We start from the raw sequence: 25,865 nt of genomic DNA, 5'->3' as shown, positions 1-25,865 counted from the left end.
TCTTTTTTGATATTAAACTTTCTGTGGCCGTGGCCTGGCCTGAGCTCGGTTAGTGTTGTTTGCTGGAGGAGGGGGTCCTAAGGTAATTCCATGCTTACAGAATTCCAGTGTAATATAGAAAAGGCACATGTCAAAATCTGATGATTAAAAAACATTACATAGTTCATAGCACATGTATTCTATGGAGTCAATTTTACTGACACTTCACTGTGCTGTTGCTAGATGTAAATATCCATGTAATGGCTCATATAAAGCACCTAGACTCCAGAAACTAACACAGAAACACAGGCCTGATACCTAACACAAATAAATATCCTGCCTAAAGCAGGGTGTGTGGTCCGGCAGGACTCAAGAGGGGCCAGTGTTGCCTTCCGGGGGCCCTCGAGCTGGGAGGAGGCAGCCGTGTCCTCTCCCTGCTCCACTGACCAGTGGGCTGTGTGGGGTGGCTTGGGTGCCCTGACTCAGCCCTTCTGCCTGCCTGAGGCTGTGTGCAGGGTCTGGCACCTGCAGCCTTTCAGGCTCTGGGTGTAAAGAGATTAAGAGATGAGACAGAGAACTTTCAATATTTTGGAGACACTTTTTGACCTAACACCCTCAGCAGACTGGCCCCATAAGCAGGGGGTGCTGGTTACACGTCTATGTATTTTACTAAATCCACTTGCTGATTTTACCCTGTAATCTGGGTGTCACAGGCTCCATTTTCCAGGCTAGTGGATGTGTAAATGTGTCATCACACAGCTCCAGGTCCCAGGGATAGCTGGGGACTCCATGGCCTTTTAGCTACCCTGCTCTGGATAGTTCAATATTTCACAATTATCAACCACTGTTTATTAGGGTAAAACAGAACAATTCCCCCGCTTAGGCCAATTGTTCTCCAAGAGAGAAAGTATACACTAGCTGATGGAGCGCCCAAGACACTGAAGCTGCCGGAACCCCTACTTCCCCGTTCCCTCTGCTTTCCGAAGAACTCTCTTAGGCTTGGGCCTGCGGCTGATTCAGAAGTGGAAGAGGCAGGGGATATTTGAGTAACTCTAAAGAAAGCCATAAACCCATTTCCAAATGAATTACTACAGTATAAAGTATTCCCTGTAACACAAATACTATGAGTGCTCTGGAAAAGGAAAGCTGTTCACAATTTCTCCAGATCTTGCCAAAGAAGCTAAGCCTGGCTCTAACACTCCAGCCTGCATCTCCTGCCTGCCCAGGAGCTGCCAGCTGCTCCACTAGGAATGCAGACCAAGGGTCTTCGTGCAACTTCTGGTTTATTTGAAATACAGAGGTCTGACCAGGGAAGGCTCACTGACCAGCATCTTTTACAGGACCTGGATGAAAAGGGGGGTTGTCTAAGTGAAAGGAGCCAGAAGAGACACAGACTCACATGAGTGAGCAGACTGCATTTAGATCCTGATTTCAATAAACCAAATGATAAAAGATATACAATAGTTGGGGTAATTTACTGTGTTCTTGGTATTACATGATACTAAGAAATGATTAATTTTGATGACAATGGTATCGCAGTTATGTAAGAAAGAGATTATGTGCATAAATATTGAAAAAAGACATTTGCATGTCAGGAATCTACTTTAAATACATTGAAAAGGGAGAAGAAGAAGGAAAAGAAGGAAGGAAAGGGAAGAAGAAAGAATTAGAAAGAAAAAGAAAGAAGGAAGAAAAAAGAAGAAAGAAGAGAGGGATAGATGAAGTGTAGCTGGTGTGGGTACCTGGATACTTGCTGAATGAGACTGGCAGGGGCTCGTTATGCTCCTCTTCACTTTCATGTAGTTTGAAAACTTCCTAAATAAAAGCTAAACAATTATATCCAGAAAGTAAAGTTTCATTCAAAAAATATGCAATGAAACAATAGTATCAGAAGGCCTAGTAGGAAACAGATCTGGACAGAATTTACTCAGACTCCCCCAGACAAGAGGATCTACCCCCTGGTTTCGAGTCACAGATTGTCCCCAGACACCCTCAGCTCAGACCTGCTACCTGACACTGAGGAGGGATCTCCTGCAGCAGCTTCGGGTCCACCCCCAGGCCATGCCTCTGCAGAGCAAGAGGCCTGCCTCAGCCTGTGCTTGGGTAATCTCTCCATGAGCCCTATGGTACCGCTCCTGCATACACCCTAAGGCTTGTTTGCTGAGTGACATATCAGCAGACACAAAATGACCTAAGCTGTTCTAATTGGAAGTCCCAGACCACATCAAGCCTCCACCGTGGCCATGCTGCCTCTGCACAGATGAGTGGGCCAACGTGGAAAGCTGTATTCAAAGGCCTCAGGAGTCCAAGGAGGCGAGTTTAAGCAATAAGAGGACAAAACAGTCTCTAAATGCACTGCAAATTCTAGTCCCATTGACTTATAAAAGAATGAGATTACAGTTTAGGTGTAACAGTGCTACAAAAAGGGAAAAAACTCAGCAGGCTAAGCCACACACATGCTGATGCTGCTCAGCCAGCACTGAAGAGGAAAGAGTGACATTTGCAAGATGCCGACAGCATATTCAGGAACACCTGGCTCACCATGCCACAAGGCCTGGCCAAAACACAATTAACCATCTGGGCAAAGAACTAAAGATACTAGGAATGAAAAGACGATACCTCAAGCTACCAAAGACCACATTGGGAGGAAAGTCAACCTTTAAATACAGAATTTCTCTACTAGAGAAGAGCAGGCATGGATGGCCTGCTCAGGCCTGGGCTTCCTGGCAGCATAGGTTTAAGCTGCAAGCTGATGGATGCGCCCAGGCCATCTGCTGCCGAGTGCGTCCAAGCTGTGCCGTAAGAACCAGCCCACCCCGCCTGTGGGCAGTGGTTACAGCAAGGGGCCTCCATGTGATGCCATATAGGACCTACCAGCCCTGCTATCCAGGCGCCTGGGTACCAGGGTCATGGCCCACACTGCCGAGCTGGCACATGGTATCTGCACATCTGCTCACCGGACCACTCCCACAGAACTCCCTCCATTGTGACAGGCTATGGGGAAAGGCCACCTGTACCCAAGACAAACACCATTCCTGAAGATGAAAATTACAGTCCCCTGCACATTCAGAAAACTAGTTTGCTGCTGCTTCTTTTTTTTGCTTATTCTTTTTAATTAGCAAAGAAGATGACTCTCTGTTCCCCTGGCACTGACTCTCAAGCTATTAAACTCCCAACTAAGCTGAATAAGAGAAAAGAGTTCAACATTACATTAGTGCACTTTAAAACCAACACCTCTTCAAGCCCATTATCTCAGAAACAGCACTGTTTCTGGATCTAGAGCCAAAAGCGAGCTGATACCTTTGGTACTGGGGTACTCTCTGACAAACTGACAGTTCCACACCTCTAGCCCAGGTTCAGACTCCACAGAGCAGACCCAAGACCCGGTGCCATGACCAGACAAATGCAGGAAAAGCTCCATCATGGTTATTACCAAAATAGGCCTCATCGAAAAGCAGCACTGACCAGATGTGAAGCATATTCTGCTAAAGGCTGATATGTTACAACTGTTCAACATGCAGAATGTATAGCACCAGCTTTTACATGAATCTAATAAATGCCAGGAAAATAAAGCTACAAAGACTAATTTACCAACCCTCCATGAAGACTAGCTGAAATAGTCATCTATTTTAAACTTGATGCATAGGCTTTTAACATCTTTCAAAGTGAAAGTTTTAATTCTTTGACATTCAAAAAAGTAAAATGAATTGGAAAATTAAGGGAAAAAAAGAATATCTAGTCATTGACAAATTTTTTCTATGTCTAAATGAGAAATCCCTTGTTCTAACTGCACTGAGTGGTGGGTCTCACCATCAAAGAGCTTGTGGTGGTCAGCATGGGCTTTTATTAAACGGCTCTTCCGGGGTCAAATTCTTTAAGTTATTTTGTAGGTCAAAAGCAAACCTCTCTGTGCTGGTCTGTGCAAAGGGATTGCTAAAGAAGAGGTTCCCGTCGAGGGGGCCCTCAGCCTCAGAGTCCCATGAGTCCAGGTCGGGGCTGCTGGAGCCCTCGGTGGCTGTGGGTGGGTAGCTGAGCTGTTCTAATTGGTCGAGGATGTCTGAGAACTGGAAGGCCGAGCTGGACGCAGAGCGGATGGAGCAGGCTGGGAAGTTCACCATGGAGCTTGCTCCAGACTGCTCGGCTGAGCTGGGCACGTGCAAAGGCAGCACGCCGTGCAGGGGCACGTTGCTCAGGGAGCTGGTCTCAGACTGGTTGTTTCTGAGGGAGCTGGTCTCGGAGGGACTCAGGAGACTCTGCATCAGGCTGGCCTGCGCCTTCACCTCAAACAGCTCCGAGGTGTCTGATGGGCGGCTGTCACCATGCAGGTCATCGTCCTCCTCCTCCTCGAATTCTGAATCGCCATCTGCGTCCATGTGCACAGCCTCGGTGGAGTACCTGTCTGGACTGGACTGCACAGATTCCTCGCATCGGAGAGCATCTGGGTCCCCTAGGGAGGGGCACGCTGTAGGCTTGGCAGGGGCCCTACAGCCCTGCAGGGCAACCACGCCATAGGGGAAAGAAAATGCCTCAGAGCCTCCAGCAAAGAAAGAGATCTCTGCAGGGTCATCATCTATGAACTCCTCAGTCACCTGCAGCGGGGAGGCTGTTGTGAACATACATCTGCCCTGAGCCCACCGCTGGCTGCGCCGGCCATTGCCGGGAGCGAGGGGCAGACCTGGAGCTGAGATACTCCCACTACTGTCTTCTTTACGAGCGGCGCTGTCCCCCCCCCCACCTTTCCCTGCCTCTAGGGCTAAGGCTCTGCCACTCCGCCCCATGACAGGACAGAGCCCGACACCTTGGCATGGCTGCACTCCAGTGGATGTCCCAGAGGCCATGGCCATGTTCCCGGGGCTCCTCTCGGCGGCTGGGCTCCTGATGGTGGGGGCTTGGGGGTCCGGGAGGGAACTGCTGCTATTCTTCAAGTCAAGCCTGCTAGGAGCCACGGGGGAGGCTGGGGCCGAACAGAAGGAGGCGTTGGCTGAAAATGGAGAAGCCCAGGTCCTCATGCCCTCGGTGAATGAGATGCTCTGTGGGGATTGAGATTCAGGGGAAAGAGAAACGTATGAAAGTACACATTACCATTAGAAAGTACAGCGCAAACTCAGTCCATTAACACGCTTCCATCACAACTTTTACACCAAAGGGCGGTATTCCCAGACTTTCCCTCTCAGAATTGAAGATTTGTAGGTGTTTACAGCACTGCAAACACACCCAGGGTCACCTGGAATCTCTTATGTGTTAAACTGCCACAGTGAAGAAAACTTCCACAAGGTAAACCAAGCCACTTGTAGTAAATGTCTCCTTAGCAGCCCCTGGGTCACCCCAAGGTGGACAGTGGGTGTTTTTGGGCACCCACTGTTTTGCTGATGGGCAAAATTCAGCTAGTGAGAGCATGGGCAGCTCCACCCAGCTGCTGAAATTTAAGCTGTGCACCCACAGGTGAGGAACAAGGCTGTGGTCACAGGCTCTGTGATGGCTAATGGAATGACGTCTGTTCAAGATGCCCTATTACCATGCCCACAGCAAACTGGCCAATCCATGGCACTGAAAAGCCTCAAAGAAGAATGGGAAGAGGGCTCACGAGAAGGGTCAGAGCCAGCAGTTGGGTCATCACCCTCTCTGCCCCCAGTTCCAGTTGCAGGGCGGGACCCAGGTCTCCCAAAGTTGAGTCTGACGGGAGTCCCCCTAGGACGAGAATGCCCCTGCGCCCACGCGCAGCACTGGCAAGGCTATGGCCAGAGTGCAAGAGAACCCCATGGTGCTGGGCAGCGGCTGCGTTAGGGCCCCGGCAGACGTGGTGGTGGGAAGCACAGCCAATACTAGTCTTTCCGAAACCAAACAGGAGGGCCACAGGATTAACCTGCTCTCAAATGTTTATCCTAGCACCTCTTCTTAGCCATTTAACTATCTCCAACATTCTCTTGTGGCTTTTAAAATACCATGTAAGAGAACAGAAAGTGTATAATGTAATTTTTAAACTATATATACTTTGACATTACATGTGAACTTTGTAAAGGAATAGTTAAAATACATTTTCTTTTAATTTCTATTGATTTAACAAAGAATTCCTAAATAGGACACATACCTAAAAGAGTTAAAGAATGCTTTCATTTAAAACATTCAATTAAAGGAAAAAAAAAACAGTTTTGGGACACCTAAGTGTTAATATATTGATTGAGGTATAAGTGTAGCTTCTGAAAATTCTATGATAGTATAAATGACAAAACACCAACAAAAACTAACATTGTGCAGGATTAAAAATTCTAATTATGGAATTATGCAGCAGAAGGAAATAGTTATGATATATTATACGAAATTAGCAAGATTGTAAATATATCCTTGCACCTGGCAGTTACTATGCAAATATGAGAAGAAGAAGGGGTCGCAGGGAGGTAGACCTGGACAGAAGGGTACCCATGTCCTGTCTTAGTGACTGGCCATTGCTGCTACCACACTGTAGTGCATTCCTGCAAAATGCTTTTAAATGAGGTGCTTGTGTGCATATGTGTGTTTCTCTGTTTTAACATAACTGTAATCATGCCAAATACATACAGATTTAAAACTGTTTCTTGTTTTTCACCTTGAACATAATAGAATCTCCCCATGTTATTATACATCTTTTTTTTTTTTTTTTCCCGCACGGGCAGGCACCAGGAATTTCAAACCTGGGTCTTCAGAATGGCAGGTAAGAACTCTGCCTGCTGAACCACCGTGGCCCACCCACTATGCACTCTTTATGAACAGTTCTTTTAATGCTTACAAAAAATTCCATTAAGCATCATTTTCCACACTGCTCGGCATTTCACATGGCTATAAACTTTTATAAAAGAAGTATTCTGCTCAGTTGTTTTTCCTGATTACAAAAAGAAATTATGTGTTCATTGTAGAAAATTAAAAAAAAAACCATGGAAAGCCCAAAAAGGAAAATAAAAATCACCCATAAACCTATCACTGAAAGATGACATATAACCATTAGGAGTTTATTTCTCCAGCCTTTTTCTTATGTACACCTATTTGCTTTTTAAAATCAAAATGAGGATCATATTTCACAAGCCTACTTTCAAACCTGCTTATTTTACTTAATATATTTTGAATATTTCTCTGAATTATTAAATATTCTTCCAAAACAGTATTTTTAAATGGCTCTATAGTCCATCAAATGGACATTCCCAAAGCGTGACCAGCCAATCACCTGCATGGTGGTTTAGGGTTTTTGGTCTCACAAATGACACTAAATGGGCACATGTCAACGCATAAAGTTCCTTCCCTATCTAGGCCTCTTTTCTGAAAACATGGTCTCAGAATTGGAATTACTGTGTTAAATGATAGGACTAATTTTAAAACTCTTGTTACAATGTTGCCAGATTATTTTCCAAAAGAGTAAAGATGATTTTAAAAAGATAAAAGAAAAACAGCTATGCCACCTAGATAGAAATGAATGGAAAAGATATTAAGGGAGAAAATCCAACACTGATAAAGACAGTACAGGGAAGTACTAATTATATAATACATGATTCATAATTTTCGTTCCCATTAAAATATTTGCAATCTGTCTGTTTCTAACCAGAAAAAGACCAACCTGCTTCGGCAAGTCTGCACTCAGTGCACGGAGGGATGCTCTTGTTTTGCTGTGCCTTCTGCAAGAGAGAGACAAGCTGTGAGCAACCCAGGCCACACCTTCTCAGGATCCATTTGCAAAGAAGCACATACTGCATTCATTAAGAAAGATTCCATAAAAATGTGGCTTAGAAAGGTTACCAATTACTCCAACATGATACTATAAGGCGGCTAATGAGAAATAGAGAGAAAAAGGGAAAATAAGCATTCAAAGAAAAAATACAAGCTCCAGGCAAGTTAAAATTACACACATACCCAAAAGAACTGAAAGCAGTGACTCAAGCACCGATCGTCACAGTGGTGCTATTTACACTTGCCAAAGGACAGAAGCAACCTAAGTATCCATCAATTGCTGAATGGATGAACAAAATGTGGTGTATACGCACAGTGGAATATTATGCACACATAAAAAGGAATGAAGTTCTGACACATGCGACAACAGGAATGAACCTTGAAGACTTCATATTGAGTGAAATAAGCCAGACACAAAAGGACAAATAAGATACTGTATGATCTCACTGATGTGAAATAATTAGAGTAAGTAAATTCATAGCATCAGAGTCTAGAATATAGGTTATCAGGGGCTGGGTTGAGAGTTGAGAATGGGGAGTTAATGCTTAAACTGTACAGAGTTTCTATTTGGGTTGATCGTAAAGTTTTGGTAATGGATGGTGGTGAAGGTAGCACAACATTGTGTGTGTAATAAATAGCACTGAATTATATATGTGAATGTGGTTAAAAGGGGAAATTTTAGGTTGTATATATGTTACTAGAATAAAAAACAAAACAAAACAGGACTGTAGACACAGTGAACCCTACTGGGAATGAGGAGCTACAGTTAACATTACAATCATAAAAATGGTCTTTCGGGAGTTGTAACGAATGTACCACTCTAATGCCAATGCTAGTAATAGGGTGATATATGGGACCTCTGTATTTTAGGTATTTTACTCATGATTTTTCTGTAAACCTAGAGCCTCTCTAATTAACCCTGCCGTCCTCCCCCACAGTGACACAACATCACTAAAGGAACATTTTGACACACAAAGAAACAGCATGAATTCTCAGACTAAGAGTTTACCACGCTGTGTGAAGACATTATATGTAAACCTAATCAAACAGACTAGAAACTAAAAAGTAATGTATGAACATACAAACCCATTACCTTTAAGAAATTAAATAGAACTCAAGTGTCAAAATAAATATTTATGCATTTGAAATGACTTATTCAACTAAAGGTTACAAATACTAAAAACATTAATTTTAAAAAACATACATTTTACCCTATAAAGATACAATTCTTACCTTTCATATGGAATTTTTTTCATCCCACTGTCTTTAACATAATCTACAAGTTGTTTTTGAGTTCTGCCACTGTGAATAAAGGTCAAAATTAAAAAAAAAAGAGACAAGAATAATGCACAGCATTAATTTTTCACTGTTGAAGACCAAGGGAAAGTAATCCTCTTTCATAAATATACACATATGCTTTAAAATGATACTTTGTAATAAGCATAACCAATTTTGTAAGCCAAGTACAGTAGGCTTACATCTTCACTATTTTATTTGATTTGTTTTCTCCAGTTACTGTCTTTCACAATAGCTATATTTTGCAAGTAATCCTCTGGAATATTTTACAATGTTTTTTTCTCCCACCAGGGATGTCTGTTTCCTCGTTTCTATGTCCCAGTCTGGTAAGCGGGCCCAGTGAGCTCTTCCTACCTGTACCGGAAGGAGGAGCCCCGGCTGAAGAAGACTGCTTTGGCTTTTGGTTTAGGTTGATCAAAAATCCTGAAAAAGGTGTGATACTCCACACAGATCTTCCAGAAATTCTTACATTCATCTCGACTACCCAACAAAAATTCTAATGTATCCTGGTAAGGGCCCTAGAGACAAAATACAAAGGTTCAAGTAAGTAACTCAGGAATAAAGTATTAGACAAGAGGAAGTAAATTTAGGAAACAGTTCAGATGACACAATTGCAAAATTAAAAACTAGGAAACTATTTGTTCTAAAAACTGTATACAAAGATTTCTGGGTCCATTTACTCACTTCTTAACTTAGAGAAGAAAAACACAATGTATAAGTATATTCATTACAGAAATATAAAGAAAATGAAGTTCCCACAATTGCATGACTCAACACTCGTGCCCCCTACTTTTCTCACCTAGGGTAGGCAATGCATTTCTAGGTAATTATTGAATCGTTTCTCCCCTTTCTGGACAACCTGGATGTTTGGATGTCTAGGACACACAGCTTTGCAGGATCACTAGCATCCCCATGAAGAAGGGAACAGGTGACCCCTGAGCTCTTCTAGACCCAAATGGCAAATCCCGTCTGCCTCAGGTTGAGAGGATTCATAAGGTCATTAAAAAAATCAATATTCTACCAGAATAAATTCTCTTATAATTGAAAAAGTTCTCAAAATAATACTTACATGGACTTCCGGGTGGAGTTTAATAAGAAATCTTTTCCTCTTGAAGCTTAGTTTACGGACCTTGGACCAATTGAATGTATTGATTTTGGTGGTACCCTGAAATTTAAGAGACAAACTCATTAAGACATTGCAATCTAAATACACATGCAGAAATTCTCGTGGAGTAGAGGACACTTAAATCAGTGCCCTTGCCAGGTAACATGGTAATCTACTTGGTGGTTTATCATTATATTTAGAGTGACTATGAATTAAAATAAATACTAAACATGATAACTTACTAGTCTTAGAAAGATAACTGGATTCCTTATTAGAAATTATTTTTACCAAGTCAATATTAACATTATTTGATGCCCATACCTGCAATGGGGGCAGGGATGGTGGCCAGGCTGGGTGGGGCTGGAGATTCTGACTGCAGAAGAGCGAAAGTCAGAACGCTCCTTGTGGGGCTAGGCTAGAATTGGAGCTCGTGGTATGGATTGTAGTTTCACATAAAGAGGTAGCTAGAGATAAACCCAGGTGTGTGTGTGTGTGTGTGTAGCTTTGTCCTTGGGAATGGTGTTGCCCCAAAAGGCAACGGAAACATCCAGTGCATGGAGAGTGGTTTCTAAATAACCTTCTCCAATGAAAGAACCAGGGCTCTCTGGAGAAACAGCTAATTCCAGGGTGATGCTGGCAAAGTAAAAATGAGCCTGTAATGTTTGTGTGAGAAAGTAAAGTGCTCAGAACATGATGAGGATATGTTAAAAGGAGACAGATGCCTGCTTGTGGCTGAAGGATGCACCGACTGAGAAACTTGGCGAACAATGGTGTATACATATGATCAAATACTGTGCTGCTACAAAAAGGCATGAAGTCTGAGGCATGCAACAATGTGAATAACCTGTGGGACATTTGGTGAGGCAAAATAAGTAAGAAACAAAAGAACAATTATTGTATGATCTTCTTTAGAAAATACTTATAAGAAAACAGGGGCCTAGATTGTAAACTCTTATCGCAGTCACATTTAGTCCAGAGTAGTAATTATTATTTCTGGATTTTTTTTTTTTTAACATGGGCAGGTACCGGGAATCAAACCCAGTCTCTGGCATGGCAGGCAAGAATTCTACCTGCTGAGCCAGCATCGTACCGCCCTATTTCCAGATTTTGAGAGGCTCTTTTATATATTTATAACCTGCTATTCAGAGATAAGAACAAGGTCAATCAGCTCAGGATTAAGGTGATTCAGAACACAGGGGTAAGGAAGACACTGTCTATATTTTAGAACCATATATACTCTTTGAGATTAAAGGGAGAAATGTTTATTTTGTCCAGTACCTAAATTTTCTGTAAAACATAATCTAACTCACCCTGTTTGCACAGCTTAGTTGAACAACTGAAACACAGGGAGCCCAGAATAAGAATGAGGGGCTTTAATCCTGAAAACCTTAATGTAATGCCTGGATACATCCGAGAATATATCAAGGAGATAATAAAAAAGTATTGGCAAAGTTCCTCGAGGGATGGGAGAAAAAATATGGAACAATAAACTTTACCACTAGGGAATCCCCTGAAACGGTGTCATACATTAGGGACACCCATATCAATAGGAAAAATCCTTGATCTTGAGGCTTGCTCTTGTGAAGCTTATGTAGGTAGTGGAGAAGCTTAGCCTACCTATAAGTATGCTTAAGAGTTACTACTGGAGAACCTCTTTTGTTGCTCAGATGTGGCCTCACTCTCTCTAAGCCCAACTCTGTAAGTGAAATCATTGCCCTTCCCACTACATGGGACATGACATCCAGGGGTGAAAGTCTCCCTGGCAGCGTGGGAGATGACTCTGAAGGATGAGTCTGGCCCTGGGACCGTGGGATCAACAACTCCATCCTGACCAAAGGGATAAAAGAAATGTAACTAATATAGTATCAGTGGCTGAGAGAGTATTTCAAATAGAGTTAAGAGGCTACTCTGGAGGTCATTCTTATGCAAGCTTCAGTTAGACATCGCTACCTATCATAACTTGCCAAACCCCAATGAAAACCATTCCAAAACCATTTAGGTAGTCCTAAACAACACCAAGGGCAAGATATAAGGTTCTACAAAGGTTTCATGAACTAAGGTAACTTTCCAGAAACCTACAACCCCCAGATGGGTCCCTGGACCAGGTAAGTCCTGAAACCTAGAGGGCCCAGCCTCTCCAGAGCATCAGCTAGTTCCACCTCTCTACCCCATATTAGTAACAGACCCTTCCATAACCATAGTCCAAATACCCCTAAAGAGAGGGACAGAAATATCAATGGTGATGGTGGAGTCATACAGAGAACACAGGATTTAACAAATGAATATGATTGCTGAATCTTAAATTGATATTTCTTTTAGTCTCCAGTATCTTAGAACAGCTAGAAGTAAAAACCTAAAATTGTGGAATTGTAACCCACGTCAAACCCTGAAATCTGTTGTACAGTTAATTGTTGTGCTGTGCTTTGAAATTTATTACTTTTTTGTATATATGTTATTATTCGCAAAAAAGAAAATACAAGTCGATTGTGATGATAAAAAAATATTTAAGCCTCTAGCCTCCTATATTCTGGAGTAGGTAAAAGGAAAAATCTGAAATGATGGTATGGTAGCCAACGACAAAGTCTGGGATCTGTCTTGTAACTTTTTGTTGAAGAGTGCTTTGAAAACTATTGCTTTTTCTTTCTTTGCTTTGTATATATATTATACAATAAGAAAGTTTTAAAAAAATTAGGCCTAAGAGTCACCCCCAGAGAACCTCTTTTGTAGCTCAGATGTGGCTTCTCTCTCTCTAAGCTGACACAGAAAGTGAACTCACTGCCCTCATGCCCATGTGGGACATGACTCCCAGGGGTGTAAACCTCCCTGGCAACATGGGACAGATATCCTGGGATGAGCTGAGACTCAGCATCAAGGGACTGAGAAAACCTTCTTGTTCAAAAGGGGAAAGAGACAAATGAGACAAAATAAAGTGTCAGTGGCTGAGAGATTTCAGAGACAAATAGGTTATACTGGAGGTTATTCTTATGCATTATATAGATATCCTCTTTTTAGTTTATGGTGCATTGGAGTGGCTGGAGGGGAGTGCCTGAAACTAGGGAGCTGTGTTCTAGAAGCCATATTTCTTGAAGATGATTGTATAAAGATATAGCTTTTACAATGTGACTGTGTGATTGTGGAAACCATGTGTCTGATGCTCCTTTTGTCTAGCGTATAGACAGATGAGTAAAAAATGTGGATAAAAAATAAATAATAGGGGAAGAAAGGTTAAAAGAAATTGAGTAAATAGAAATACTAGTGGTCAGTGAGAGGGAGGGGTAAGAGATATGGTATGCATGAGTTTTTTCTTTTTAATTTCTTTTGCTGGAGAGATGCAAATGTTCAAAAAAATGATCATGGTGATGAATACACAACTAAGTGATGATATCCTAAGCTATTGATTGTACACCTTGTATAGAATGTCTGTATGTCAAGAATGTATGTATGCTTGTTAAGGATTGACAATAAAAATATTAAAAGAAAAGTCACTATTAGTTTTATCTGTATTTCTATATATGCCATGGATTTAATTTTCTAATGTAGCATCTAGCAATTGTGCATTGCTCATAGAGGTGAATGCTAAAATCAGTGGGCATATGTCAATATATACCATACTGCTTAAAGTTAGATTATATATGTCTTATAATAAAATATTTTTTACTCATTTGCAAAAAGAGATGTCAGCTTGAAGAAAGCCTCCTTGGATGAAGTGGAACAATTTGGAGATCAAAATAAATCATGATACTAATGGATTATAAGCATCAGAGTGCAACCCAAATTAAGATGATTTGAATTGTAATACAACTATATACAAGTTCACAATGATGTAAACAATCAAAAATAAATGGGAGGACACTCTTCTTTACAGTAGCAAGCCTTCTCTGGGCAAACAGCTCACCCAAGGGTGGGCAGGAAAGGCACAGGTTTATTAAGCTAGACACAAGGTGTCTCTCCACAAACACTCACTAAAATCACAGGATAAGAAGTAACTCTGTAGCAGAGAAACCTGACAAACACCATCTTGACCAGAGAAACCTGACAAACACCATCTTGACCAGAGAAACCTGACAAACACCATCTTGACCAAGTGGTCCAAGTTCACACCACCAGCCACAGGACACAGATCTCAGAGCCCCCGACTGGGTGCTGCCAAGAAACAAAGCCTTGCTTCCGGGAGTCACCCGTCAAGCTGCTTCACAGGGGTCTGACCAAAAGGAAGCACTGGAAAAATCCACGGGGGGATGGTTTCTAAAATGACTGGTCTGTCATCTTCTGAAAGGCCGAGGTCATGAGAATCACAGAGAGAATAAAGAGCTATTCCAGGCCAAAGATGATCAGAAAGACATGACAGAGTACAACACCTGATCTGCGATGAGATCCTTTTGCTATAAACATTGCTGGGGCAAGTGATGAGATTTGAAGTAGGGGCTTCTGGAGGAAGGGAAACCAAGAGTTCTTTGTAGGACTCTAGCAACTTTTCTTTAAGTTTGAAATGGTTTCAAAACAAACACTTTTTAACTTACTGAAACATTTTAGCTTATACTCTTGCTTGCCATTCCCATTTACCCTTTACTGCAAACTTGAGGCAGGAGACAGCATAGTAAGGAATGCTCTCTCTTCAAAGATACCAAAAACAAATTTCTTAGTGATAAAAAGAAATGAAGTACTGATACACGTTACAACATGGAGAACCTCGAAAATATTTATAGTAAGTGAAAGAAGCTGGTCACAAAAGGTCACATACTGTGTGATTTCATTTTTCTGAAACCTCCAGAACAGGCAAATCTAGAGAGAGACAAGGAACAGACTGGCGGTTGCCAGGGGCCAGGGGAGGGGAATGGGGAGTGACTGCTGATGGATACATGGCTTCTTTATGGGGTGATGAAAATGTTCTGGAATTAGATAACGGTGATAGCTGTACAAATCTGAATATACTAAAAGCCACTGAATTATGCATTTTAACATGGTGAAATTAAAAAAAAATTTTATTAATAAAACCAATCAACATACAATATGAACATTCTTTTTTTTCATCACATATTTGTATATTCAACATAATGATCATTTCTTAGGACATTTGCATCAATTCAGAAAAAGGAATAAAAAGAAAACAGAAAAAAATTCATACATACCATACCCCTTACCCCTCTCTTTCATTGATCACTAGCATTTCAAGCTACTAAATTTATTTTAACATTTGTTCCCCCTTTTATTTATTTCTTTAATCCATATGTTTTACTCGTCTGTCAATAAGGTAGATAAAAGGAGCATAAGACACAAGGTTTTCACAATCACAGTCACATTGTGAAAGCTATATTATTATACAATCATCTTCAAGAAACATGGCTACTGGAACACAGCTCTACATTTTCAGGCAGTTCCCTACAGCCTCTCTGTTATGCCTTAACTAAAAAGGTGATATCTATTTAATGCGTAAGAATAACCTCCAGGATAACCTCTTGACTCTGTCTGGAATCTCTCAGCCATTGACACTTAATTTTGTCTCATTTTGCTCTTCCCACTTTTGGTCGAGAAGGTTTTCTCAATCCCTTGATGCTGAGTCCCAGCTCATTCTAGGATTTCTGTCCCACGTTGCCAGGAAGGTCCACACCCCTGGGAGTCATGTCCCATGTAGAGAAGGGGAGGGCAGAGAGTTTGATTATCATGTTGGCTGAGAGAGAGAGGCCACATCTGGGCAACAAAAGAGGTTCTTGTGAGGGGGATTCTTAGGCCTAATTTTAAGTAGGCTTAGCCTATCCTTTGCGGGTTAAAGTTCCATATGAACAAACACCAAGATTGGGGGCTTGGCCTATTGCTTTGGTTGTCCCCACTGCTTGTGAGAATATCAAGAATACTCCACTTGGGGAAGCTGAATTTCCCCCCTTTCTCACCATTCCCCCAAGGGGACTTAGCAAATACTTTCTTACTCACTGTTCAAATCCTTCTGGGATTTATCGAGGCATCACTCTGGACAAACCTACAAAATCTCATCCCTACTCAAGGTTCCATGTACTTATGGTGTTCAATTAAGCTGTCCACATAAGTTATATTATGAAATGCACTTGTCAAAATATAAATTTTGTACCAAAAAAACATTTTTGCTTTAGTCTGACATGTAAGTCAAAGTTTTAAAATGTTAATTACCATCTATTTTCAACACCCTGCATTATTGACATTCCTTTGTTCTTCCTCATGCAAAAACATTTCTAAGTTTATACATTTAGTCACTATCATTATATACTCTAGGCATTCCTAGATTATACCATCTCAGTCTTTATCATAGATCTTTCCTTCTGATTTCATTTGTGCCTCCAGGCCTCCTTCCTCCATCATTTTCACATTCAGCTTCATTCAGCGTTCTAACATTATTGTATTACAGTTAGGTAGTATTGTGCTATCCATTTCAAATTTTTACAATCAGTCCCGCTGCACAATCTGTATCCCTTCAGTTCCAATTACCCAATATCTACCCTATTTCTATGTCCTGATAGTCTCTCTTCCCAAATGAAATTCTCCAAGTTTATTCACTAATGTTATATCAGTGAGACCATATAGTATTTGTCCTTTTGTTTCTGGCTAATCTCACTCAGCATAATGTCCTTAAGGTCCATCCATGCTGTTGCATATTAACATGGTGAATTTTATGGTATGTGAATTATATCTTAATTAAAAAAAATTCCTGGGTAAAAAGATATACTCAAAGCAAGACATACTGTCAGCATCTAAGTGTAGATGAAACACCTGAGGCCCCAAAATGTTTTCTAACACTGAGTAACTCTTGCTTCTACTCAAAGTCAAATACTAGAAGATTTTCAAGTATGTTTTTGAAAAGTTCCTTTCCCAAGCTGTTTCCTAAACAAAGAAAACAACAACAAAAGAAAACCAAACCAAACCTCCCAACCTAACTCTCCAAGTTCTGCACTGTTTATAAGCCCTGGGCAAATGGCTTAACAAGGTGACAACAGGAGAAAATGAACGTTCCTCCCCCAAAAGATGCAAAAAACAGCTGGGAGACTCGAGATGAATTGTTTCCACTTGCTTGCTTTCTCTCTGCTCTTCGTCAAAATGAAAAAGTACTGTACCCCAGGGTCTTAACTGCTGTCATGAGTCAAAAGAAGAAATACACCAGAAGACCCAAAGGGCACAGGAACTTTCTGACCGCACCCCATTCCAATTTGGACCAGACTTTAAGTCCCCACTTTTAAAATGAAGCAGTTTGCTACCAAACCAAGATCCACTGCTTTTAGTTTAATATGTATCCAACAACCCACAGCATAATTGCAAACATCAAATCACTGCAAGACTCAAAACAAAAGCCAGCGGTTGCTACGATTAGCCATCCTCGTCACTCATAACCACCTTGTACTTCATTGGTCCCTTCTTTCTGCACATTCTGACGGCCACAGCTCCCTCACCGCCCTGGACACCGCCTCCTGGATGGCCAACGTGAGCTAGGACAGAAGCTCTCCGTCCACACTTCCCATTTCTGGTTCTAAATTCAGGGCTTGTATTATTGAGCTCCAGCGAATTATAATCACACTTTGCCTTCTTCTTTACTTTTTATTTTCCCAGAGTTAATAACTGCTTCTTTCATTTGCTTAATTTTTCATATGCCTAATAATAAATCAACCCCAAAGTTCCCGACAGAACTTCAAATTTTTTCAATGTGGTCTGACGTGTTTTCCTCGGAGGTGTCCCTGCCCGCAGCCCCTGCCCTCGACCCAGTGGGAGCCACAGTCTCTGGGCCCTGTACCACCTGCCGTTCTCTCTGCTGAACTCACACAAGCCACCTTGTTCTCTGGATCCCCTTCTTTGCTTACTCTCTCCTCCAGTACAGTCCTTTAAAAGCATGTACACAGATTGCTGGATCCAGCAATCCCATTACTAGGTATCTATTCAGAGGACACGAGGGCAAGGACACAAACAGACATTTGCACACCAGTGTTTACAGCAGCATTATTTACAACTGCCAAGAGACGGAAACAGCCCAAATGTCCATCAATGGATAAGTGGCTAAACAAGTTGTGGTATACAAATATGATGGAATATGACATAGCTGTGAGACAGAATAAAGTCATGAAGCATATAACAACGTGGATGGACCTTGAGGACGTTATGCTGAGTTAAATTTACCAGAAACAAAAGGACAAATACCGTATGGTCTCAATAATATGAACTAACATTAATGAGTGAACTTGGAGAATTGAAGTTAAAAACAGGTTGTCAGGAGACAGAGATAGGGAAGAGATTGGGAAATTGGTGCTGAAGGAATACAGATTGTACAAGAAGACTGTAAAAATTCAGAATTGATAATACCTGATTATAGCACAATAATGTAAGTACATTGAATGAAGCTGAATGTAAATATAATAGAGGGAGAAGGGCTGGGGGCACATATGAAACCTGAAGGAAAGGTAGAGGATAAAGACTGAGACGGTATAATTTAGGAATGCCTAGAGTGTACAATGATGGTGATTAAATGTATAAATTAAAAAATGTTTTTTGCATGAGAGAGAACAAATGAATGTCAACATTCCAGGGTATTGAAAATAGAAGGTATATGGGAAAAACTACAATCAACCTAAGCTACGGTCTACAGTCAACAGTAACACTGTAATACACTTCCACTGAATGTAACAAAGGCATTATGCCAAAACTACATGTCAACAGGTGGGGGGACTGGGAAAAGGGTATGGATTCTTTGTGGAACAAAAGAAAATGTCTTCATAGAGATCATGGTGGTGAAGGCATATCTGTACACTTAAATTGGATTGTATGATGTGTGAATAAAGCTGTTTAAATATGAATATAGAGAAACAAGTGCGGAGAAAGAGATGTACCTATCCACTGTTGGTAGGGAAATGAGAGATACAGTCCCTTGGAGGGCAGTGTGGTGGTTCCATAGGAGGCTCCTGGGTTTGCCATATGATCCTGAAACCCTGTTGCTCAGCATATACCTGCAGGAACTGAGTGTGGGGACAGTAATGGACATTTGCACACTGGTGTTTATGGAGCCAGTGTTCCCAATCCACAATGAATGGAGGTGGCCTAAGGAACGGAAGAGGGGACTATAGTGTGTACATTCAATGGGCTACTAAGCGCCACCGCAAGAAAGAATTAAGTCGTGAGGCACGCAATTAGGTGAATGAACCTTAAGAGGTGTTATGTTGAATGAAATGTCAGGAACAAAAAGACAAATATTATCATGTCTCAATTATATGAAGTAACTATAATATAAAAATTCGGTGAACTAAAGTAAAGAGCATGAATTATCAGATTAGGGCTTACTGTAAAATATCCTAGATGTAAGCTTGTACAGCAGTCACATATATTCAGCAGGTGTAACGTTAATTCTAAATTCTGAGATACTGAGTTGTTTGTATACAACATGGTCTTTCCCAAAAACTTGGGGTATTTATGTAACATCTGAGATTCAGAGTTAGAGCTCTGAATGAGAGTCAAGAGTACTCCATACAGAACGGTTTAAAATTTGAAAAAGTGATAAGACATTGAGTACAGACATGAGTGAAGATGATCTGGATAGGACTAAGACATATCAGAATACAAGGTAAAGGATGATATTGTCCGTATTTTACAACTTCAAGTTCTGTGTGACATGAAAGAGAGAGATGTATATTGGGTGTAAAACTTATATTTTGGGTAGTACATGGAATCTTGAATAGAGTGTGAGATTTTGTTGATTTGTCCAGATTAATGTGATGCCCTGATAAATCCCAGAGTGACTTGGACAGTGAATAAAGAAGTATTTGCAAAGTCCCCTTGGGAGACTGGGGAGAAAGGAGGAAATATTCAACTTCCCCATTTGAAGAATTTCTGAAATCCCTGAAAGCAGTGGGGACAACCAAATCAATAGGCCGAGCCCTTGATCTTGGGTCTCGCCCCTATGAAACTTCTTCCTGCAAAGGATAGGCTAAGCCTACCTAAAATTAGGCCAAAGCCTCTCTCTCTCAATCAACACAAGAAGCAAACTCACTGCCCTACCCCTCTCTATGTGGGACATGACTCCCAGGGGTGTGGACCTTCCTGGCAACGTGGGACAGAAATCCTAGAATAAGCTGGGACTCAGCATCAAGGGATTGAGAAAACCTTCTCAACCAAAAGGGGGAAGAGTGAAATGAGACAGAATAAAGTGTCAATGGTTAAGATTTCCAAACAGAGTCGAGAGGTTATCCTGGAGGTTATTATTACGCATTAAATAGATATCACCTTTTTTTAGTTAAGGTGTAACAGAGAGGCTGGAGGGAACTGCCTGAAAATACAGAGCTGTGTTCCAGTAGCCATGTTTCTTGAAGATGATTGTATAATGACATAGCTTTCGCAGTGTGACTGTGTGATTATGAAAACCCTGTGTCTGATGCTCCTTTTAACTACCTTATTGACAGACAAATTATGGATTAAAAATGAATAAATAATAAGGGGAACAAATGTTAAAATAAATTTAGTAGCTTGAAATGCTAGTGATCAATGAAAGAGGGGGAGTAAGCAGTATGGTATGTATGAATTTTTTTCTGTTTTCTTTTTCTGAATTGATGCTAGCGTTCTAAGAAAATGATCATGATGATGAATATACAACTATGTGATGATATTGTGAATTACTGATTATATATGTAGAATGGAATGATCAAATGGTAAGAATGCTTGTTTGTATGTTGATATGTTTAACAAATAAAATACATTAAAAAAAACAAAGGAAAAAAAATTAGGCCTAAGAGTCACCCAGGGAACCATTTTGTTGCTCAGATGTGACCTCTCTTTTTCTCTAAGCCAACTCAGGAGGTGAACTCACTGCCCTCCCTCCTACATGGGACCTGACTCTCAGGGGTGTAAATCTCCCTGGCAATCTGGGACAGAAATCCCAGCATGAGCTGGCACCCAGCATAAGGGATTGAGAAAGCCTTCTTGACCAAAAGGGGGAAGAGAGAAATGAGACAAAACAAAGATTCAGAGATTTCAAACAGAACTAAGAGGTTATCCTGGAGGTTATTCTTATGCATTATATAGATATCCCTTTTTAGCTTATGGTATATTGGAATGGTTAGAAGGAAGTACCTGAAACTGTTCAACTGCGTTTCAGTATCCTAGATTTTCGAAGATGACTATAAAGATGTAACGTTTACAATGTGACTGTGTGATTATGAAAATCTTGATGCTCCTTATATGCAGTGTATGGACAGATGAGTAAAAAAATATGGATTAAAAAATAATTAAATAATAGGGGGACAAAGGGTAAAATAAATTGGGTAGATGGAAATACTAGTGATCAATGAGAGGGAGAGGTAAGGGATATGGTATGCATAAGTTTTATTTCTTTTTCTGGAGTGAGGCAAATGTTCTAAAATATGATCATGGTGACAAATACACAACTATGTGATGATACTATGAGGCACTGATTGATTGTACACTATGTATAGAATGTATGTGTGTGAAGCTTTCTCAATGAAAAAACTGTGCTATTTAATTAAAAAAAAAAAACAAGTTTCTAATTCAGACTAAAACGAAAAAGAAAAGTATATGCAGGAGTTAAATTTTTGAAAGCTGGCATGTCTAAAAATGTCTTGAATATTTCCTGTCTGTATAGAAGTCTCTGGACAGGTTGGAAATAATTTTCTTTTAAAACGTCAAACCACTACTCACCCAAATGTTTTCTAGCTTCCAGGGTTGACAGGTCCAATGCCTTTTTTTTTTTGCCTGGGCAGCCACTGGGAATCAAAGCCGGATCTCTGGCATGGCAGGCGAGAACTCTGCCTGCTGAGCACCGTGGCCCGCCCCCAGTGCCATTTTAATTTTTATTTCTCATCCCTTTCTGGAAGCTCTTAAATCTTCTCTTTATTCCTATGGTTTGGAAATTTTATAATGAAGTACCTTGTGGAGATCTTCATCTGTTCATTATACCCGGACCAGGTAGGTCCTTTCAATCTGGAAATCTGTGCCCTGAATTCTGATATTTTTCTCTCATTGTTTCTTTAACAGTTTTTCTCTCATTTTCTTTGTTCTTGTATCTGGGAATTCTGTATGTTAGCATGTGATTCTCACAAATTTTCTGTATGTGTGAAATTATTTCCAAATAAAAACTGGGCTCTGAATCCGGGGAGGAAGGGGCCAAGATGGCAGCTTAGCAATGTGCGCGTTTTAGTTCGTCCTCCAGAACAACTACTAAATAACCAGAAACAGTACAGAACAGCTCCCGGAGCCATGTCAGTGACCGAACACACAGTGCACCCCAGTCTGGACAAGCTGGACCAGGTGCAAGCTTCCCCAAAACTGTGAGTTCCCCAAGCCGTGGTAGCCGGTGCCTGGCGCCCCTCCCCGGCGCCCCTCCCCCACAGGCGGCTTCTCAGAGGGAAAGGAAAGACACTCTAAACCTGGTCAAGGCGGAGGTCGCTCATTGGGTTCACGGAAAAAGAGAAAAGGGGAGGAAATGGAGGTATTAGTGGCTGTGTTTCTACACAGACTTGGCAGCCTCTGGATTCAGCGCTGGGAATTCTTGGGCGGCAACTGGCCCAGGCATAGGCAGAAATGGGCTGCTTTCAGAGCTGTCTCTCATCTGTGCCTTCCCCAGGGTAGGGGTGAAGCCCAACTCAGGTGGAATCCCTCCCTCAAGGAATTCAGACCCCAGGGCTTGGCAATTTGAAGCCATTAAAACCAGCCTACAACCTCTCCTCCGTCTCCACCACGCCCCCAGCAAGGAGAGTCTTCCAAAGTTAAAAGTGCCGCAACATCTTTTGTTGGTGTGACCCGCAGGCGGACGTGCCACATACTGGGCAGGATAAGAAAAACAGAGCCCAGAGACTTCACAGGAAAGTCTTTTAACCTGCTGGGTCTCACCCTCAGGGAAAACTGATGCAGGTGACTCCTATCCCCTGATAGGAGGCCAGTTTAGTCTGGGAAAACCCGGCTGGAGTCTATAATACCTACATAGACTCTCCTAAGGGTGGGGAGGGAAAAGGCACCATACAAGCAGGCAAGAAACAAGAAAACAAGAACTGAAAAATTATCCTCTGTTAAACAAAATCTAAGCTAGAGGTCTGGAAAAAGCTGAATTGAATGTCAAAGAACAGATAGACAACAAATGCATCCAGCAAGAAAACCCTAGGTAAGAGAAGCGAAAGCAATCTACAGAATAAACTAATTAAGGTAATTAAATGTCTAGACACCAGCAAAAAATAACAAATCACACCAGGAAAATTGAAGATATGGCCCAGTCAAAGGAACAAACCAATAGTTCAAATGAGATACAAGAGCTGAAACAACTAATTCAAAATATACGAACAGACATGGAAAACCTCATCAAAAAACAAATCAATGAATTGAGGGAGGATATGAAGAAGGCAAGGAATGAACAAAAAGAAGAAATGGAAAGTCTGAAAAAACAAATCACGGAACTTATGGGGATGAAAGGTACAGTAGAAGAGATGAAAAAAACAATGGAAACCTACAATGGTAGATTTCGAGAGACAGAACATAGGATTTCTGAACTGGAGGATGGAACATCTGAAATCCGACAAGATACAGAAACTATAGGGAAAAAAGTGGAAAAATATGAGCAGGGACTCAGGGAACTGAATGATAATATGAAGCACACAAATATAAGTGTTGTGGGGGTCCCGGAAGGAGAAGAGAAGGGAAAAGGAGGAGAAAAACTAATGGAAGAGGAGGGGGCCAACAAGGCGGCGTGGTAAGGTACGCGCGTCTTAGTTCCTCCGCAAGAGCGACTACTGGGTAAACAGAAACAGTGCAGGACAGCTCCCAGGGCCACGGCGGGGAATAGACACACAGCGTACCCCAGTCTGGACTGGCTAGACTGACTGCGAGACTCTGCTGCGGTGAGATTCCCGAGCGGCGTGCGATTCCCCGAGCCACGGCAGCGGCGGACGGAGCTCCTCCCTCCCTTCTTCCCGGGCCGGCTGTGAATCTCGGAGAGGCAAGTTTTCTGGGACGCGGCGGCCGGCGCCCCTTTTTTGTGGGCGACTTACTGGACCGGCTACGAGTCTCGGATCAGAGGGCTACCCAAGCCGTGGTGGCTGGAAACCGGCGCCCCCCCCGACGCGGGCGGCTTCCTGGTCCGGTGGCGAGTTCCCCAGGCCGGGGCGGCCGGAGACCGGCGCGCCTCCAGGGAGAGGAGGGAATTACCGATAGTGGCAGGGACTGGGTCCAACCAAACACCAATAGTGGCATTAATAAAGGAGCCACAGGGTCCCCTCAAGCCATGGTGGCTGGCGCCCCCACCACGCGCGGCCCCCCGGACCAACTGAGAGAACTGGATCGGAAATCCCCAGGCCGCGGAGAATGGTGACAGGGGGCATCCGTGCTGGGAACGGTGCACTCTTCTGGGCCGTGGCGGCTGACGCCCTCCCGCCACGCTTGGCGCGTCGGGCCGACAAGGAAATTAGGACGGGCGCTCTCCCGGGCTGCGGCGGCCGGCGACCCTCCCCGCTTTCGGACCCCCGGGCCAGCAGGGACACTTCCAAGCCGCTTCGGCTGGTGAACCTCAAACACGGCGAGAGTTTTCCAAAGTTAAAGGACCCACAGCACCTTTTACTGGTGGGAACCGCAGACAAACGTGTGCCACGAGTGCCACCTACTGGGCAGGATAAGAAAAACAGAACCCAGAGATTTCACAGAAAAATCTTACAACCTGTCGGGTCCAACACGCAGGGAAATCTGACTAAATGCCCAGACGCCAGCAGAAGATAACGGATCACGCTCAGAAGATTGAAAACATGGCCCAGTCAAAGGAACAAACCAATAGTTCAAATGAGATACAGGAGCTGAGAAACCTAATGCTGAATATATGAACAGAAATGGAAAACCTCTTCAAAAACGAAATCGATAAATTGAGGGAGGACATGAAGAAGACATGGGCTGAACAAAAAGAAGAAATAGAAAAACTGAAAAAACAAATCACAGAACTTATGGAAGTGAAGGATGAAGTAGAAAAGATGGAAAAAACAATGGATACCTACAATGATAGATTTAAAGAGACAGAAGATAGAATTAGTGATTTGGAGGATGGAACATCTGAATTCCAAAAAGAAACAGAAAATGGAAAAATTTGAACAGGGTATCAGGGAACTCAAGGACAATATGAACTGCACAAATATACGTGTTGTGGGTGTCCCAGAAGGAGAAGAGAAGGGAAAAGGAGGAGAAAAACTAAATGAAGAAATTATCACTGAACACTTGCCAACTCTTACGAAAGACCTATAATTACAGATCCAAAAAGTGCAGCGCACCCCAAAGAGATTAGACCCAAATAGGCGTTCTCCAAGACACTTACTAGTTAGAATGTCAGAGGTCAAAGAGAAAGAGAGGATCTTGAAAGCAGCAAGAGAAAAACAATCCATCACATACAAGGAAAACGCAATAAGACCATGTGTAGATTTCTCAGCAGAAACCATGGAAGCTAGAAGACAGTGGGATGATATATTTAAATTACTAAAAGAGAAAAAATGCCAACCAAGACTCCTATATCCAGCAAAATTGTCCTTCAAAAATGAGGGAGAAATTAAAACATTCTCAGACAAAAAGTCACTGAGAGAATTTGTGACCAAGAGACCAGCTCTGCAAGAAATACTAAAGGGAGCACTAGAGTCAGATATGAAAAGACAGAAGAGAGAGGTATGGAGAAGAGTGTAGAAAGAAGGAAAATCAGATATGATATATATATTACAAAAGGCAAAATGTTAGAGGAAAATATTATCCAAACAGTAATAACACTAAATGTTAATGGACCGAATTCCCCAATCAAAAGACATAGATTGGCAGAATGGATTAA

At 42.0% G+C, this 25,865-nt stretch overlaps 1 protein-coding gene across 3 annotated transcripts in view; it reads right to left on the bottom strand.

Moving 5' to 3' along the window:
• The window catches only part of FARP2 (FERM, ARH/RhoGEF and pleckstrin domain protein 2), a 175,038-nt gene that overhangs the window by 45,510 nt on the left and 103,663 nt on the right, over nt 1–25,865 (bottom strand). For all 3 annotated transcript variants that reach the window (XM_077153349.1, XM_077153350.1, XM_077153351.1), the window contains 5 exons: nt 10,037–10,132; nt 9,322–9,485; nt 8,905–8,973; nt 7,562–7,619; nt 4,778–5,009 (listed from right to left, as the gene is read on the bottom strand). In XM_077153349.1, the coding sequence (XP_077009464.1) occupies nt 4,778–5,009; nt 7,562–7,619; nt 8,905–8,973; nt 9,322–9,485; nt 10,037–10,132 (619 nt within the window). The remainder of the gene's footprint in view (nt 1–4,777; nt 5,010–7,561; nt 7,620–8,904; nt 8,974–9,321; nt 9,486–10,036; nt 10,133–25,865) is intronic.

This window comes from Tamandua tetradactyla, chromosome 3 (assembly GCF_023851605.1).
Source record: "Tamandua tetradactyla isolate mTamTet1 chromosome 3, mTamTet1.pri, whole genome shotgun sequence".
Classification (NCBI taxonomy): domain Eukaryota; kingdom Metazoa; phylum Chordata; class Mammalia; order Pilosa; family Myrmecophagidae; genus Tamandua; species Tamandua tetradactyla.
The sequence above is the reverse complement of the archived record's forward strand: the minus strand, read 5'-3'. Positions and strand labels throughout refer to the sequence as shown.